A 19,868-nucleotide genomic window follows, 5' to 3' on the forward strand; every position below is an offset into this window, starting at 1 on the left:
TATGGAAAAAATGCCAATCTTGTAGTTTCTACACTGGGTTCTATCTAGTTTTGGCTGCAATTGTTAAATTTAAACTTGCTGGAGATTTTAGCACAGTTACCTTTTCTAGGTGAACTGTTGAATGGGGATTTAGATCTACTTTGATGAGTTGTTCTAGTAATCACATGCTGGTGAGCTTGAAAGATTCCATCCTGCCTTTTAGTGATTGAGATAGAAAATTATATTTGCCTTTCCTTCTATTAGCTATGACCTTGAGTTTTTTTAATATTTGGATGCATCATGGATATTATGTACTCTCTAATCCCAGAGGATATAGGAATTTTACATTGGTATCTTTATGTTTATAAAGATATTCAAATTACTTTACATCAAGCTTTGCCTAAAATAAAATATTAAGGGTACAAAATGGTTTAGGTAAGATTAATGAAACTTCTTCCATTCTGCAAAATAAAGAGCCTGTTGCAAGAGGTGTATTCCTGTGGAAAAAAGATGTTTTGCACCAGTGGGAGTCTCCACCCATTACTGCAATGGAACCTTTGGATCTTGCCCTTGGCATTTCTGCACATGCCTAATTTAATATTTTCCAGCTTTTTTGCTTCTGTTTCAAGCTATTATATTGAAATTTAGGTGTAGAAAAATAGCTGCATTGATGATAAGCAGCACTTATTATTAACTGAATGTATAACTGGGAATTAATAGATTTCTGAAGTAGGCAGCTGTCCTGAGTGTTCTGATGCAAAGAATCTCATCTTTCAGTTCTGTTTCAATATGAATCATTCAGTTCCACAACAGATGCTTTCATACTCTACTGGCTATTTATTTGCTGTTTGTCAAGGAAGTCTCTAAACCTGATAGTTTCCATATAGTAGTACAGAAATTTGGAGATGGGGAGCAGGGTGTTGAAGCTGAAGTAGCCTGTGGCAAAGACATGTGAGCACATATCGCCCTTCTAAAATATATATTATTAGCTAAATAAAAACAACATATTTTGTCACTGATGGCTATAGAATTGACTGCAATTATTGTAAGTAGCCAGTCAGAGAAGCCATGCTATGCCACTCTAGGACTTGGAGGTAAACAGCCCTCATTCCTATTGCTGCTAAACAAATAGTGCCATCATAAAATCTTTTTTAAAAGTAAGATGTCACCAACATCTACAGTTGCATTCTTGGCTTTGTGGAATATTATACAATATTTGACCATGATCAGTTGATGAGTGATTCAATTATTAACCAATTCTAAATGATCCTGAGGAGCTACTCTGGCTTGGGTGAGGGATGCCTTATTAGATAAAGAATCCCCTTCCCAAGCAAGAATTCCCTTCCCAATCAATTATATTTTCATGGTATCGAATCATTTGATGTCTACAGATAGTGCTGCTAGTGCCACTAGAGTCAATAGGGAAAGATTGAATGCTCAGATTAATATTGAAGATGGGTAATAGATATCACAGAATGTTTTGTTTCTGAAATCAGAAGGAAATTATGCCAGTGATATATCATTGTTGCAATTAAGAGTTCAGAAGTGCAGCAAATGCTAGAGATAGGATGTAGGGATGGATTTATTGTAACATTACCAAACACATTTTTATAGTTCATCATTAATAGTATTTGATATATGGGAGCAAAATCCCAAGATAATGTTTACATTTTCTCCCTTGTTTCATCTGTTTGATATTAATCACCTTATGCATCTTTACAAATACGGAAAGAGAACACTATATTGAAATGTTACTTTAGGACCTAGAGATGTTTTCTACATCTAAAATAGATACTTCCCACATACAAAGGAGGTTTTGACTGCTGAAATATTATGTATGATAAACAATTCCTAATTTATTTGTTGCAGAGCTAGTCAAGACAACAGAAATATAGGTACTGATGATAGGGAGGGTGCAGAGAAAGTGTGTTGAAAACATTGTTTCCACCAGGCTTGAGACCTAGCTTAGATACATCCCTGTTTTTCAAACCCAACATCTTGGAATTGGTAGAGAGAAGGATCAAAAATGCTGCTTCAGAATAGGGCATACATTTCAGCACTTTGTATTCCCAGTATTTTAATTAATTCATTCATTTTCCCAGCAAGATGGCTTGCTGCTGGTTACGTCATTTAAAAAATCACAATAAAATATAAACAATCCCTACATTAAAAACCATCCCTCCTTCAATGACAATGCTAACACTTCCCCCCACCCCACTCTATGTTCCAACTCTCTGCCCCGACCAGTGCCTCAGGGTGTTAATATGTAATAGGGGAAAGGCCTGATGTCCTCTCCAATCTGAGGAGGGGCCCCTGATCTTAACTGTCACCTGGCCTCAACCAAATGCCTGATGGAAGAGCTCCATCTTGCAGAGCTGCAGAACTGTACATGCTCCGCCAGGGCCCTTAGATCTTCCAAGAGCTCATTCCACAAGGTCAGGGCTAGGACCGAGAGTGCCCTGGCCAAGGTCAGGCATGTTTCTCATGGACTGGAGACCACCAGCATATTCATACCTGCTGAGCACAAGGCCCTGTGGGGGGGCATAGGGCAGTAGGTGGTCCCTCAAATATGTGGGGCCCAGACTGCAGATGGCCTTGAAGGTAAATACCAAAACCTTGAACTTGATCCGGTACACAACTGACAACCAATGCAGCTACCTCAGCACAGGCTGAATATGGACCCTCCAAGATTTAGTGCTTGTAAATAACTGAGATATTCCATACATTGTTTTTTCCCCTTCAGATGGTCTGCACAGTGAGTTAACTGAAGCTTTGCCAGAGAGCTTGATGTTGAGCTTGATGTTGTGCAACAAAATATACTTCTGGCCCCTAAACCATTTTAGGGAACATAGTAGTCATTTGCAGCAAAGATGTTGGTGGTCTTCCATTCCCCAGGAATCTCAAGTTAGTTGGTTGATATGTGTCTACTTTGTTCACATGACTAATGTTTGGTCAGCATGCTCAATGCATGCCTTGTATACCAGACTTCTTACAGTGGGCATAGGAGTACTGGGTGAAAAAATTCCTTTGCTGGTTCCTGTAACAATTCTGTTTTATTGATTGAATCATATAAACCTCACATTAGGAATAGGTATCACATTGTTTGGTTTATACACCCAGAGGTATTAAAAGAGCATTCAGCCAGATGTAGTTGAAATGGATGAGGACAAGAAAGGAAATTATCTTCTTTTTTTCTTTCTTAAGAGAAGTGAGACGTAATCTCTTGCTTGGGAGTTCAATTCCCATTTTCGTAGTGTTTGGCTAGCTGCTGAAGGTAAATCAGGTATCCTGTTTCATTTCCTTATGCTTCTGTGTTTCTAGTTACTTGCTGGCAGAACTTCCTTGTTGTATGTCATCTCACTTGATTATAACAAAATAGAGGTTCAAACAATTTCACAAAGTTTGTGGAATAGACAAGAAGCTGCTCAGAAGTACTGATAGGCTGACATAAGCTTTCTAGGAAGATGTGGCATTACCTGCCTCCTTTTTAAAAACTTGATTTTTTGGTAGCACACAGAAGGCTGTTTTGGGGCTTAATTTTAATATTCTCAGGTCCAGAATTAAATGTGTAAAAGTAGCCTCTCTTCCTGGGGGGGGGGGGGGCTGCGGCGGCCGGGAGAATGCTGCAGAAGATCACCGCCGGTGGGGGGGGGCACAGCTCTAGCGCCCGCTGTATTAACACTACAGCGGGCTTTATTTCTAGTATGGAATATAATGCTTTTAGGGTAAAGCTAGACATGATATTGGGAAATCCATGAACAGATCTCCATTTTTTAAAAAAAATCTGTAGCAGCTGTTCAAAGCCCTATTCAGATTGGAGATGCAATTCCGAGCTGAGTGGATTAACTGTTCTACCCAGTGTTGTTTTAGTGGATTGAACCAGTTTCTTGTTATCTCCCATTTTATTGTTTAAATCTGGAAGTGGGAGAAAGACCTTTCTGTTTTCCCTTTCAGGACAAACAAAATATTTGGGGGGCTCAGCCAGTTTTAGAGATGAAGAGTAAACTCTTCCTGATTATATTGCCTTTATTAGCTTTGCAAAGCTGTTACTTTCATTTTTAAAAACACAAACATGGGGGAAAACACTTGGGGGGGAAGCCCCTCATGGATCTCTACGTCCAATCTAGTTTGACTACTGGGCTTTATGACAGCTGATATTAATGCTTCCTTATTTTGCTCAGGCAAGGTCCTATACACACATACATGAAACTATCCTTATTTAACTAGCACAAGTGATGCTATGTACACTGTAAACATGTGACTTCTGGGGGTGTGGCAGGGAGATATGGCCAGCTGGCATCACTTCCAGAATTACTTGAAGCCTGAAGAACATTTCATGGCATAGTCTATGAACAAAAAGGTTGAAAAGGGCTGGTATAGGTATTTCTACCTTCTGTATTATGATAAACGACTAACTGAAAAGAGATGGAGGATTTACATAAGAAAAGAGTTCAGTTGCCTTTAGTTATTTTTGTCTCATCAGATACGTAATACCTAACTTCATTCATTTGATAGCTGCATTTTTAATAAAAGCATGAGCACAGATATTCATGGTCTCATTGCCATATACTGGAATATCTACGCTTGCATTGAGCCATTAGGAAGAAATGTTTCTTTTATTATTATCAGCTAAGCAGCACAGCAGTTCTTTGGAAGACAAAAGTTTAAAAGCCTAGAGCATTTTTTTTCACAGTCCATTCCTTTGTTTTCAAAGGAGATGCGTGAGCTACTATGCAGCAGCTGGTGAGCTACCTGTTAGAGACCCTCGCTGCAAGGAATACAAATACCCTTGCTGCACTTCTTTTTCAGAGTTACCCTGTGAAGTAGAAATAATGACCAGCCTGAGGTCACCTAGTGAGCTTCATAGGTAAAGAGGAGATTGAAGTAGTTTATCCTTGCTCCTTGACTGGTGCTGCATTGCTCAGCTGTTTTAATACTGTAGTCAGGACTTGCTATTGTGAGTGTGCATCTTACCATCATCTTTAATGGAGAACAATGCGTCCCTGTGTTTCTCTTGCTTCCTTTTTGCTTTTCTCATGAATTAGGATTTATAACTTTTATTTAATTAGTGTTATTAAATATGGTATATATCTAGATAGGCGGCAGCACTATTGGGAAGATTGTGACTTCTGGAAAACTCGAAAAAGGAAAAGAAGTTTATTGATGTTCTTGGGAAAAATTGTTTGCATATGGGATTAGGTCTCCACGTTTATCTAGGAAAATTAGTAAGTATTGTCTTTGGGTGAAAGTTTTGTGTATGGCAAACAAAGACTGTGTTTGAAGGGACACAAAAACATACCTATTTGCTTACTGTTTCTAAGGACTGGTTTCTGTCCATATATTTCTTTTGAGACAGGATGCTGTGTTAATCCCCAGCAGAACCCTTCTGGTATGTAGTATAGAATCGTCTATTTTTAGTAGTCAGAATGTCTGTTCTTGAGTGACATTATTTCAGCAGCATGTAGAACACTGACTATTCCTGAGTGGTTTGTTGTCCAGATGTAGGGCAGAATGCCAGTTGGCAATCATGGTGGTCTTGCTATGAATAAGTGCTTAAGGGAAAACATTGCAATTCATCTGTAGACTTTTACTCATTTCCTTCTCCCACCCCACCTCACTGAGTTACGCTGCTTCTTGTATTTATAGAGGAAGCCCTTTGAAAACTTTTAAATTAGAATCTAGGTTTACACCATTTTAGAAACTCAAAAATAAAAGTCATATCTCCTCACTAGTTCCAGAAACCATTAGTTGCAATTAGTGTAATAAAGTCCCTTTTGTATTAATTTGCTTAGGATTTGGCTGTATGTATGATGCTGGTTTTTCTGGTAATATTACTGAATTATGAAATATCTCTGTAAAGTAAATGTAGAGGAGGGAAAGGAAAAGCCAGTAACTAATGGTAATTAAATTCAGTGTGAAAGGCAGTGTTTCTGGCATTTTACCCACCAACTGTTCTCCCCAAGGTGTTTTAGAATAGTTTCTAATGCTGTTTAGATGAGATCTCTAGCAAAACTCTGAGGGAACAGTTGTCAAGACTTTAACTGAAGGGGGGACTCATGCTGGACCTAGCAACAGTTTGGTATTTCTTCATTTATGTCTTGTTTTATTCCTTAGGGAACTCAAAGCTTGCATCTTTCTTTACTTTGTTATTATATTAATATATTGTCACAACATCCTTATGAAGTAGGTTAGGCTGAGTGATGTGTAAATAACGCAAGTTCACCCAGAAAACATGCATGGCACGGTAAGGACTTGAAACTGGGCTTCTCATATCGTTGTACATTTGGATTTCGGATTTGGGAAGCCTTTGTTTTGCCATGATGTCCAAATACAAGTGAATAAAGTTGTTTCAACAGGCAGGAATTCTAAAATGTGTTCATTCCTGTAATAAAGAAACAGGTTTGTTGTTACCTCTGATTGTATCTGTTAAACAGCTGTTGTGCTTAATTCTGGTCTTGCATTGGATGGACAACAGCAAGGAAGAATAAAAAGGACAAAAGATTTAGAAGCATCAGAGTAACAGCATTCCACTTTGGAGAAAGGCTGGCTCCTATAGGATACTCACTGAACACTGGAAGTGCTCATCTGGAGCAGGGCCTGCTTTAGAAACATAAGAGACCTCAAAGAATTTTATCTGGCCTTCTGGTCCATAGAAACGACTAAGGTCCTTAGTGTCCTGCATAATTATATCACGGTATGTAAGGGAGCCAACTGTATATTCAACATTTCTGTTCCTGTATTTTAGGTATGCTGCTTTATTTATTTATGCCTGACCATTGATAAAGGTCAGTGGTGGCATTAATATGAATATACACTTGGATTTTAATGAGGCTATATTTTAAGCCTTGGGTTTTTAATTTTAATAAATATTAATATTCAGTTTTATAACACGTTTAACCCTGCAGAAGTTTGAGCACATTTTCCTTATTTTGACCCTTTTCTTGAGTCCATATTGTCACAGAATTAAAAAAAATTACTTACTATTATACTTGTGCTTATAGCCATTTGAAATAGCAATTGTAATAACAGAAGATAAATTAGGTGGAATATCAGTGTACCAAGACTGCCTGTTGAGTGTCATAGCTGAATGGGGCTTGAATCCAGATCTCCCTAGTTTTAGCACCCTATACAACTCAGCTAAACTGTGTTGGTTCTCTATTTGCTGTGTAATGAAATATTTTTAATGATGATTCCAGTTACTCCTGTTTCTGTCAGTCCAGTATTATTTCCAGCTTTAGTTGCTGAGGTGCAAAGTAAGGTTTACACCTAAGGTGACATGCTGAGCAGTTTACTTAGAACAGAGCTAAAGAATTCTGCTTTGTTTCCTGTAAAACTCATCCATTACCTTAACCTTTTTATTTGCTGCCCTTATGAGGGGGTCGAGCTTTGAAGGCCATGTATTGTAGCCCCCACCCCCTCAAAAGTCTTCCTCCAGTGAAGTTTAGGGTTTTCTCTTGGAGCAGCAATGCCAGTAGCAACTGTTGTTCTAGACAACAGAGAAATCCTAGGGCTGCTGGAACCCAGGACCAAATTGCTTTCTTGTGCTTGCATTAGCATGTGATCATATGTTCTCCTGCTGTGACATATAAGGTAAGGCTGAGGACTAATAAGGCTTGGTCACTGTCTTTTTAAATAGTCCTTTATTTAATAGCTTCTGGATTTCATTGCCAGAACAAAACTAAAATCTGAGGGTCAGCTACATTTCCTTACCTTGTCTATGATAATGCAGCTATCCATTATATAAATGTGAGTGATTTAACATTCTGTAGTATTCAGATTCATTGTGTTTGGGGCCAACGGACCAGTCTCTCAGGAAGTAAGCAAAGGTTAATGGCTCATTAGTGTATTCCCAGAGTGGCAATGGAATCTGGGTGTTAACTTCATTTCCTCACCTGGTCTGTAATAAGAATTCTGATGCAGTTATTCGTAATATATATGTGGATGTCATGCATGCTGTAGTGTATGGATTCATCATGTTTGCTTACTTCCCGAGAGATTTGTCTGTTGCCCCCAAAGGCTAATAGCTCATCACTGCAGTAAACTGATGAATTCAGAATCTCCATTTTCTAAATGCTATTGTTCCAACTTCATGTCATGGTTTTACAATGGAGGCTTCCGTAAGCTAAAGTTAGCATTTTAACTTAATAGTTTTGTCATGGTTGATATACTAGAGTGGTGCTCCCCAACCACTGGGCCATGTCCTTGGTACCTGGCCATGGGGGAGGAGGCACAGGTGCAGGCGCACCCCCCTACCCCCTCCCTACCCCTCTCCCGGCAGTGCATGCATGCTGTGCCAGGAGCGATCGGATGCCTCCTAGCACAATGAGCACCATGCTGCGGGGGGGGGGGGGGGCGCTGGCGGGCGTTTGTGGCTGTCAGTGTGCCGGCACCCGCAAACACACATGCGTGGCAGGTCCGTTCCTGTGCATTTGCACCCACCAGCCCACTGGTGCCCGTGCCTCCCCCCCTCCGCAGTGCTCTCCCGGCGCAGTGAGCACCGCTGTGGAAGGGAGGTGCGCCTGCTGGTTTGTAGGCACTGGCACGCCGGTGCCCACAACTCCCATTCCCCGGTCCCTGGGCCTCCCTCTCCCCCCCAGGTCCCCAGCCTGAAAAAGGTTGGGGACCGCTGTACTAGAGAATTAAACTTAATTTTTTTCCTTCACCAGTGTAGATAAAGTATGTCAATAAAAATTTGCTTTCTAGTATGCCTTCCACGTTTTAGATGTTTATTCTGAAATGGATTATATATATGATGACAAAGCTGTGGTCACAGCCTTGCTAAATTTTCCTTAAATTTTTCATTGGGAAATTTTAGAGTGAAACTAAAGCTGCAATATTGTGTGTGTAAGGAGGGGTATTGAATGAATGGAATACTTTTTAAGACCAGAGTATTCTCAAATGTATAGCACTGAAAAGATATTTAGCTTTTACTATGGAAAATTGGGAAATTTGGGGGAATGCTATGTATACTATATCCTGTAAATATACAACATGTCCAAGAATGGTGTTTTGCTTATTAACAAGATACGTGTTTAATGCTACATTGTTAAAATGTTCAGTGTTCTCAGTTATAAACTCAGTACTCAAATATGCTGGTAGTCCTAGCTATTCTTAATGTATGAGAGTTTGTCCAAATAATACTTTCTTTTGTTTACTATAGAATCTGTTTTAATTTGAACTTTTTTTCTATGTCTCAGTTGGCAAGATACATGAGATATGATGCCAGCTGTTTCTTAATTGTTAGTTATAGTTACAGTTTTTCTTACTGAAACCAAAGTCATTTATACTTTTAAATTCCATGTTGGGGGTAGAAAGTGCCATCAGGTCACAGCTAGTTTGTGGTGACCTGTTGAACTTTTAAGGCAAGAGATGTTCAGGTGTCATTTGCTACTATCTGCCTCAGCATCACAGCCCTCATATTCTTTGGTATCTCTCAAATATTACCTTGCTTAGCCTCTGCGTTTGGGATAGGCTGAGCTATGCTGGTCAGGGATTAAATTTCATAAATATCATACACTTAATAAAAAAAATCTTAGGTTTGATAAATTCCATTTTTTCCTCAACATTTCTGTCCCCACCATAATGGGAAATAAAGCTTTTTCCCCTAATGACTTGAATATTTCCCAAAGGTTTATCTCTTTAGCTGCCTTTCCAGCAGAACTGCTTTAAGAGCCACAGACTGGGAAAGTGAGGGAGGAATATTTCTTTAGAAATGTGTACGCCACCTCTCCAGAGGAACTGCTTGAGGTAACTTACAATATACAGAAAATAAATTATTACAATGCAAATTAAAACAACCTTTCAATTTGGATTAAGGTCTCATGGTTGGCATTATGATGGAGATTTTTTAAAAAGAATAAGTGGAGAAATCAGTGGCAGGAAAAGAACAAGAACAGCAAGAGAGATGGAGAAGGTGAGAATAAGGCCTCAGGATCACATGTGAAGGACAAGTAGTAGCAACATACTAAAATCCATAAAACGTATTTTTAAAAGTCAGCAGGGCCATGGGATCAGACTCAAAAACATAGGCAGACAGGATGTTTTAACGTGGATGTGACAGCAAAGTGTCACAGATCTGCTGTTGGGCAGGCCTCTATGCAGAGAACATTCAGAGTGCCACCACCAAGAAAGTCCTGTATCTAATTGCCATTCAAATTGCCTCCATGGGGCAGAGTTTGAGATGAACTTAACTGGTAAGTAGTTTGGTGTGGTGGAAGACAGGCCTTCAGGTGCCTGGTCCCAAGCCATTCATGGATTTAACAGGAAGCAGCAACATTTTGAATTGCACTCAGAAAGAGATTCTGCCAGAGCAGATTTTTAGCGGGGTGTGATATAATCTTTTATCAAACTCTTGCCAGCCGTCTGGTTGCAACATTTTGGACTAACTGAGGTCTCCTGACAGTTGTTAAAGGCAACGTCATGCAGCATATTATAGTTATCTAACCTGGATATGATAAACTTTGATTAAAAATCTGTGAAAGGATTTCTCCAGTGGTTGCCTAGTATACATCTGGGTGTGCACTGCCAAGCACTGTCGGGAAGCATGAGTGAAAATAAGCTCCTCTTGTTTCTCTCATGAACTTACTCTATATTACTTTGTAACAGTGCCGTTCAGTAAAACTAATTGATTGGAAAGTGAAATTCAAATATTTTGTGTGTGATGATTCAAGCGTGCTCCACACTTAATTGGTGTGGTTAACAAGCAGACAACTATATACTGATGAGTAGGGACGATGCATGTGATGAAGCTTGTGCAATGACTCACACCTGACTTCTGTCTTCAAGAATGCATGACAGGCATGTATTCTGGGAATATGGCTGAAAACAAATCCCAGTGTTGTGGTATGTTCTCTCCCCCCACCCCTACCGTGGTGACTTTATGATTGTGTTAACTCAATATGGGTGGCTGATAGGAATGATTCGGTTGTCTAAGGAAAATAACATTTCTATGGTAACTGCATGTGATTTATTGTCCATTTAGACTAAAAAGTTAAATTAGGGTATGAAATTGTGCATGTAGATCTTCCATTTATACTGAGATATGAGTTCTTTTGAGAGTATTATACATATACAGTTTTAACAGCAGAGTATGGTTTTTTATTTGTCTTGATAAATCTTTTAAAAATCGTTGACATTACTAAAGAGGTAGAATTTATGTGGTATAGGTTAAGGCTGCACTGTTTGATTTGTGTTCTATTATAAACATACACAACTACATACACCATAAGATTTCACTTGTGGAGAGGGGCAATATAAAAATTGAATAAATAATAATATATTATAGCAGTTTTATTCTTTATATATTTTGACTGTTGACTTGAAATAAAAGCGACCATTTGCTGATAATCAAGTTCTAAGCAAGCAGTTTTCTTCTCCCCCTCCTCCCAGGTAGTTGGATGATGCACGCCCAAAATATCATTGTTTGCTGTGAGAAATCTTGGTAATACTTGCTTTTTTCATGACTGAATGGACATTGTGCAGGTATAGTTTTTAATTGTCCTTAATGGTTATGAAGGCACATGTGCTTAGGCAAGAATATCTCCTTGGTAGAAGTGTCATTTGTATTTATGATAAAAACATAATCAAGTGTTTGGGCTTTTTTAGGAGATTAAAAGCTAACCAGCTTTAACCTCTACGATGAGTATTAAGAAATGAGTCCTGCTCAGACCATCATACTTTATCTATAACAGAGGCCTTCAGAAGTTAAAGTTGGATCAAACTAGTAGGAATGGGCATCAACTGGTTAACAACTTCAAATTGGTTACGAATTTGACCAGTCCATGCTTCTTAAACCAAAGTTCAGAGGAGGTGCCCCCTCTGAACATTTCCTGGACCTTTTGTCTAGCTGGGTTCTGGCCATTTAAACCTAGCAGTTGAGCAAGGTAGTCCACCCCTCAGCTGTTTTAAATAGTGCTCTCCCCCTCCCTTTCCAAGTGGAGGGGAGCAAAACCGGCCACTAAATGACTGCAAAGCCTGCCTACTATTTCAGGCTGACAGCAGACAAGCATGCACACTCTGCTGTAAGACTGAAATGATTGCAAACTATTTCAAGAATCAGTCCCCCCCCCCCCCCATTTCCAAGCTTGCAGCCATTTCAGGGTGACAGCCTGAAATGGCTGCAAGAGATTTCATTGCGTCATTTTGCTCCCACCCTCTCAAAAAAAAAAAAAAGATTGCTGAAATGACTTGCAGCCATTTCAAGTTGCCAGTGGAGTATACATGCCTCTCCACTGTCAGCCCACCATTTTACTCCCCCTCATTTCTAAGCAGGGAGAAGCAAAACTGGTTCCAACTGGTTTGATTGGGGGTGGGGGAGTTGTCTGGGTTCAGGGGTTTAGTTCAGGAACAACCAGTTTTACAGTTTGTGCCCATCCCTGCTAACCAGCTTTTTCATTCATTCTCACACAATTCTTCTTACTGTAGCCTCTAATACACATGACTTTTGGTCATATAAGTTCCATAGCCTCTTTTGGTGGTCAGAGATGAAACCTTTTTTCACCAGCAAAAAAGTAATTTGGATCCGATCCATACATGACAGTTTTAGGATATTATATATCCTGAAGTGGTAAACTGTTATCTAGCTATAACGAGTGGGAGCTGCCCCCCCCCCCCAATCTTTCTTTCTTTTGGCTGTCAAGTTGCATCTGACTTACGGTGACTCCATAGGGTCTTCAAGGCAAGAGAAGTTCAGAGGTTTGCCTCTGCATCATGACTCTGATATTCCTTGGAGGTCTCCAAATACTAGCTGGGGCTGACCTTGCTTAGATTTCAAAATCTGACAAGATCAGGCTAGCCTGGATTATCCAGGTCAAGAAACTGTTTTACCAGTGGGTAAGTTGGGGTTACATATGGATCAAACCAGCACTAAGTTCATCTACAGGGCTCCCTAAGCCTCATTTCTGTACTCTTCCTTTCCAGTGGTCCTAAATCATAATATCTACTCTATATTTACTCAAATGCAAGAGTAGTTTTTTCCCATAGGTATGCTTATCATCTAGAGAGAATTTTTTTTATTTTCCAGTAAGCAGTAAACGTTTTTAGCAGACTTAATTTATATTTGAAATGGTACTTGTTTCTCCTATTTACCCTAGAAAATTCAGTATAATTTTAATTTGTATGAATGATATTTTAAAGATAGTAAAACTTAAGCAGGTGCAGATTTCTTATTCTATACCTTGTTATTCCTAACAGTTAATTCTTGGCATATGTGAGATAATGTTGGTGGTATCTGTTGTCAGGATTATGATGATTCACATCTCTGTTCAGATGACTTTGATAAGTAGAATACTTTAAAAAGATAAAATTGTTTTGTTGCTCCCCAAGCGAGAAGTGGAAAGGAAACAGCTTTTATCTTAGAAAAAGGACATGCGGCCAAACGGTTTCAACTGTAACAACCGGCAGTTTCCTTTCTCCAGAGTATAGCCCTTCATTTTCCCCTTGACAGAGGAAATTGCGCTAGTATGATTTAAAGGGATGTTTTGATGAAGAAAAATGTCAAACTAGGGAAACCGAGGAGGTGGTATATGTGCTTGCTACAGGTGGTAACAAGAAATTAAGCAATTTACTGTGCAATAAACCATGAACATAAATAAATCATAGAGGGCTGCAAGAAAGTTCATTCCCCAGTATAGTCAGGATTGTATCAATACAGAGTAAAATAATCAGGAAATATTTATCCTTCGGCCATATATATAAGACAAGACAGACTTGACATGTAAAATCAGAGCATGATGCAAACCATAAACTTGTGCAATCATTGTAGAGGTTTCTGGTACTCAAACATTTCTAACATTATTTTGGTTCCTGCAAATTCATCTATGAATTTTATGAGATGATAGTGTTTGTAACAGAGGAAGCATTTTTGTTTTCACTGCTGAAAATATTTTGCCAGTTACAAATTCTATAGGTTGGATCAGCTGATTCTTTAAAAAAAATGATTCCTTGTTTGCTATGAAATCAGAAAGTATATGGCTTGATTTCTGAGGGCCATTTTTACAGTTTAATTTATAGAACTGCATCACTGAGTTTATTGCAAAGCATTGTTGTTTACATTTTAATCTGAATTTTTGTTAGACATTTTTTGCTTTCTTCCTCCTCCCCTCATAATTTAGAGTCAGTTTGGTGGAGTGGTTAGAGCAGGTGTAATCAAACTGCGGCTCTCCAGATGTCCATGGATATCTGGAGGGTTTTCACTACCCCTGGGTTTAGAGTATCAAGCTAGGGCGTGGGAGTCTCAGGCTTCAATCCCTGTTCTGCCGTGAATCTTGGGGGAGCTGCCCACTCTCAGTCTAACCAACCTCACAGGGCTGTTGTGAAGATAAAGTTGGAGGAGACCACTGGGGGAGAAAGGCAGGGTATATAAACGAATTAATGTACTCCCCCCTTGTTTTCTTTCTCTATTGCTAATGTCTATGCATCAGTCTCATTTTCTATGTTTACTCCCTATATGCTCCCTTTTTGTTTCTCAACTCACAGGTCTCTCTTTCTACTTCCCCCACCTGAGTCTCTCCTTTATTCCTGCTATCTCCTCTCCCCCATCTCTTCTCACATAGGCAGAAATATCACCCAGAGTTTTCATTCTCCTTGTAATACATGCATTAAGGGTGGTTTAGATACAGATAACCCATGCAATATTGGTGGATGGCTGAAAAGGCTGATGCCAACCCTATCAAGACTTCTTCAGTCATCATCTACTGCTGTTGATGCATCAGCATGGGCTGCAGATACTTCCACAAAAGAAATAGAGACATACCTTGACTCGCCAGGGCTAAGACAGGGACCACAATTGATGCACAAGCCTTCAGTTATAAAATGTTCTGCATAGTAGGAGAATAATAATAGAAGTATTATTTGTACAATATTTCTCTATTAATTCGGGATTATTGGTAAATGTATGAGTCTCTTAGTATCCTTTTCTCTTCCAAACAGTTTCCCTGTGGGAAAAGTTGTACTGAGTGTGCATCTGGGCCAACGCTTCTGTTTCAGCCAGTGAAACCACAAGCAATTGTGATTTGTTTTGCCAACTATTGGGAAGCAGTATGAAACAAAAACAATGGCTTTACATTGTAGTGCTTTGAGTAGAAATATCTGTTTTAGACTGTGGAATATGTTATTGTTCTCTAATTGTAAAGTCTAGTTTATTGGATATTATGTTGTTGTTTTATTTAATGTTTTTTAATTGTACAATTCAATTTTATTGCAATGTATGTAGTACACTGGTTTTTATTGTATTGTTTTATAATCATGTAATCAAACCTTTAGTCTTAACTAGGGCTTTTCTGCATGCTCAATTAACGCCTGGTTTTCTTGGCAGTCAGTTCACAAGCATTGAAATTGCTTTGGGCGGGATTCTTCTGCATATCTGCTCTTCCTCTACATTTTCATAGTTGTGGAGTCCATTAATTTTCTTCTACATGCCTTAACATCAGGATTTTCAAGTGTGGATGATGACAGTGACATCATTGGTGGTCACAGCACACACACACACCTTTAATTTGCTGTGCATGCTCACATTGATACACCATTGTCATGATAAGCTAGGCAAGTTCTGTGAATTCCTACTTGCTTGTTTTGCAGCTCCTTACCTTACATAAATGTTTCTATTCTGCTATATCTCTGTGAGGGAAGGCACTAGAAACATATTCTTTTTCAAAGTGAAAGCTAGGAATTTAGATAATTTGCTTAACTTAGCATCACAACTATATAGTTTACTGCCTTTAAAAAAAGTAAACCTTATCTTTGGGGCAGGAGGAGAGGGAATAGTTTGACAATGTCATCAAAAATAGGCGGGAGAAGGGGGAAGTGGGTGGGACAAAGAAAACCAACAAACCTTATGTGTTAGGAAAAAGGCTACTCAAGATTGACTTCCATAAAAAGAGCAGAGTAAAGGTAGTCCTAAAAGAACTGGAGGAAAAACTTGGAAGGGGGAGGTGAACCAAAAAGAAGCAAAAACTAAGGTCACAGAAATGCATGTGGAAATTGGGAGATAAACTGAAGCATTATGTTGCCAGAACCCATGAAAAAAATGTAACACCCTTAATTATAAGAGTTGTGACAATTATCTAGTTTCAAGGGTGCCAGCGTGTCAATGGAGAGCTCCAGAGTGGGCACTGCTAAATTTTTGCTTAATGTTATCAATGTTGCTCCATAAGCTTTCAGAGGAATGACTCTTAACACAGGTCTTCTTAGCCAGGGCTTTGTGAACCCCTAGGGTTTCTTGATAGCCATGGAAAGGTTTCTCCAATTGGGTGGGAGTTATTTTTTTTTTATTTGTTAAAAATTGATTGGGTGATATGCCCGCATATGTTTATGTCATTGTGACAGTCGTAGCCAAAGGACCATAGTTGTCTGTTGAATCTTTAATAGCAGGTTTTAGAGTATGTCTGTTTGCACTCCTAGAATTTAGAGGTTTATTTGAGAAAACAAGGGAAACACATTTTGATAATTTTGCATGGCATTATACCTCCACATATCAAATTCATGTTAGCAAGCAAAAGAGAGTCAATGCCTTCGAACCTTGACACCTCACAGAAGCATTTGGCTGCTGCTTTTGAAAGACTGGGATGTAAGAGCTACTTAGGTTCACTCAAGGCATTCATTAGCCCTCTTGAATACTTAACTCCTCCCCCTGCAAAAAAAGAAGCAAAAAACAGCTAGCCCCAGGTTTTAAAAATCTCCTTTCTCCAGGATAGAATGGGCTGCTGCAGGAAGGAAACAAAATTTACAAAACTAAGTCCCCACTGAACTCACCAAATAAGATTGATTGTTCTTGGGATATAGCCAAGCTTCTGCATGGCATGGCCTTTGTCTCATTCACCAAGGCAATTCTTGAGTTAGCTGTTCCTTTCTTTGGGACGAAGCCCAGGGAAAAATAGTGGTGTCACTGACAGTTCTTCAGCTATATGCAGCCAAGCGTGCTGACCACTTTTACAAGCCTTTTCTGGGAACATCGTTTTCTGTGCCAAACCTCATTTCAGGAATAAGTTGTTTTGTTAGAGTAGTCATGATTTGAAGACTTTGGAAGAACTTAATGCCTGATAAGCTAGATTTCTATTTATCTAATGACTGAATGTTTTATGTCATTATTCTTGTTGATTAGCTCTTTTATATTAAGTGCAGTAAGCAAAATTGTATGCACACCGATAAGCAGAAATGTTAGTGATTTATCAGCTTACTTACATAATGGAAACAACTACTATAAATTTATGTACGAATTTTGTGTATATATAGTTTCCATCATTATATGTCTTTTAATTTTTCAGGTCTACTTGAAAGCACCTATGATTCTTAATGGTGTTTGTGTTATTTGGAAAGGCTGGATAGATCTTCAAAGGTTGGATGGCATGGGCTGCCTAGAGTTTGATGAAGAGCGGGCACAGGTATGGAAAACCTCTCAAATGTTGGTTATTTGTGAACTTAAAACTGTAGTGGTTGTTACTTCCTTTTGATAAGTTCAGAAAGAAAAAATAATATCCTTTCAGAGAGACACAAAGATGGTATGGAATGAACTAAGTATTTTCCTGGGGTGAGCAGGTTGGGCTGAAGATACTGATCATTTATGGACAGAGGTTCTGTAACTTAATCATCTGAGTAGTTCTTTTTCTTGTTCGCTGCTGGATTCTTTCCCTCTGTTGTTTCTGGCTTTGTGATTCCTTGTTATTTAACAAATTGTTGTCATATCTAAACATTCACACATCATTTAACATGGGAAAAAATTTCAACTGATGGTCACAAGTTTTGGGTAGCATGAACAAAACAGATAAGAGTATGAAAAGCATTCCTGGTCCCTCTTCCTTACTCCATCTTTTTCCTATGCTTCTTGGCTCTTTCTCCTCCACAGCTAGCTACGTTTCTCACATGCATCTGTTTTAGTGCTGTTATCTTTTTATCCTTCTCTCCCTAATCTCATCCTATAGAATAGCAGAACCTCAAACAGTGGCTAGGCTTACAGATGGTAGCCAGATTTTCATCTTTTGCTGATATACGACATAGTTGTTATCTTGACTTAAAATATTGTCTGAAATTTTAAAGCATCTATTTTGATTTAACACCACCTTATTAATCACCTTTTTAGCTCTGAAATAATGAATTGTTCTTTAATGAGAGAGGTAAAGTAACTTTTATCTACCTACGGTCTTTTTGAAGAATGATCCTGCTAACACATATATTGACTTCTTCATTGCCAAAGATTAGCTTACTCTTTTTGTTTTTCATATAAGAAATACTTTTTTTATGCTGTATGACCAGACAGGGGTTGGATATACCACATAAAAGTAGAATTTAATGACAAATATACACATTGCCCTTTAGTGTATGTTTCTGGGGATTTAGCTGATGTTTATTGATTGACAGATGTTTGTATTAAACTAAGCAAGGCCACAAGGGGCACTTTTTCACATCGTTTCACAAAATAGCTTTAGGATATAGGATAGTGCCTTGGGCAAAAAAGGCAATTTGACATTCTCTCACTACTGAATTTTTCAACTTTAAATTTTAATTTTAATGTGCTTTAGTCCCTTGGTATATTAAAATGTAGCTGGATTCTCTGGAGCAGGACATTTTTAGTTAGATCTAGACTATGCTGTTGAAGGGATACCCTTCCTTTTGAAAATAGCACTGTGTACCTTGACGATTGCAACTTACAAGTCTGATTAACATAAAACTAAAAAATATAAGTGAATGAAGATGAAAGACGTAATATATGTAGGCAAAAGAGCATAATTCTCTGAGGCAAGATTTGCTTTTCATAGTGCTTTATCAATTATTGTCAGACATGCAGGTCCTCAATATTGGCCAGTCAACTTCTTATTGGGTACTAAGAATTAAATTGAAAACGATCAGCCCAATAATTTTTTGAATTTTTTTCCAAAGTGTTATATTAAGGGAGCAATGTTGTTGGTACCAAGAAAATGTTTTTTGATTGCAACATTAAAGTGCAATCTTAGAGTTACTCCAGTTGAAGCACATTGATACCAGTAGGTTTAGACCCGAGCATCTCTGTGTAGTCTTTTTCAGTTATATGTTGGGAATATACTCACATTTTTGACAGTGCTAAGTTCTGAAAGTTTGTTGTGACCTCTGAATGAGACCGATATCTGCATAATCTGCTCTATTTGCATTTTACATGGCATTTTATTTTTAAAGAAAACTATGTTACTTCCTTTTTGTATGTGCTTTCTTTTGTGGTGTCTTTTGGCTAGTTAATAAATTTACAGTTTTATTTTAGAGCATATCTGATATAAAGCATGATGATCCAGTTCCTTTGCAAATGTGACTATTATCATCCATAAGTATTGTCTCCTTCCTTGGTATGCACACACGTAGTGTGCTAGGCCATTATAGGGAACAAAAGAACTTGTGAAATTTTGCCATATTCCTTTGGTCTTAAATTTTGTTTTGCCATATGCCCAGTTATCCCTCCTTTTCTGTCTGGTGTAAGTCACCAATGTTCCTCATTGTGCATATTACATGTGCATGCTGACAGGAACAAGCAATGGATTGTTGTATCAAGGCCCAAAGGGACCCACATGTATGTGCTGCCCATAGAGGAACTGCATCATACTCCTATTGTGCAACAGCTAATTTTGTAAAATATTTTAAACATAGTGAAGAATAGCTTAGTAACGGTGGTTCTTCATTATCAGTAGCTTCCTTGTTTGTTTTATTCATCTGCCAACTGATGGCCAGAGTCAAGCAGCCTTGGTTTGAGTCAAAAGAAAACATAGTTGCTGCTCGACTGAATCTGTGTATCTGTAGCAGGAGGATGCACTGGCACAGCAGGCTTTTGAAGAAGCTCGACGAAGAACTCGTGAATTCGAAGACAGAGACCGGTCACATCGGGAAGAAATGGAGGTGAGAGTTTCACAGCTGCTGTCAGTTACTGGTTAGTA

At 38.7% G+C, this 19,868-nt stretch overlaps 1 protein-coding gene across 5 annotated transcripts in view; it reads left to right on the top strand.

Annotated features, from left to right (window-relative positions):
• The window catches only part of CBFB (core-binding factor subunit beta), a 42,532-nt gene that overhangs the window by 13,159 nt on the left and 9,505 nt on the right, over positions 1–19,868 (top strand). For 4 of the 5 annotated variants that reach the window (XM_077309571.1, XM_077309569.1, XM_077309566.1 and 1 more), the window contains 2 exons: positions 17,241–17,357; positions 19,735–19,830. In XM_077309571.1, coding sequence (XP_077165686.1) covers positions 17,241–17,357; positions 19,735–19,830 — 213 coding nt within the window. Of the gene's footprint in view, positions 1–17,240; positions 17,358–19,734; positions 19,862–19,868 lie in introns of all 5 variants that reach the window. The other variant, XM_077309567.1, reaches the window with a different exon arrangement.

This window comes from Paroedura picta, chromosome 14 (genome assembly GCF_049243985.1).
Source record: "Paroedura picta isolate Pp20150507F chromosome 14, Ppicta_v3.0, whole genome shotgun sequence".
Taxonomy (NCBI): Eukaryota; Metazoa; Chordata; class Lepidosauria; order Squamata; family Gekkonidae; genus Paroedura; species Paroedura picta.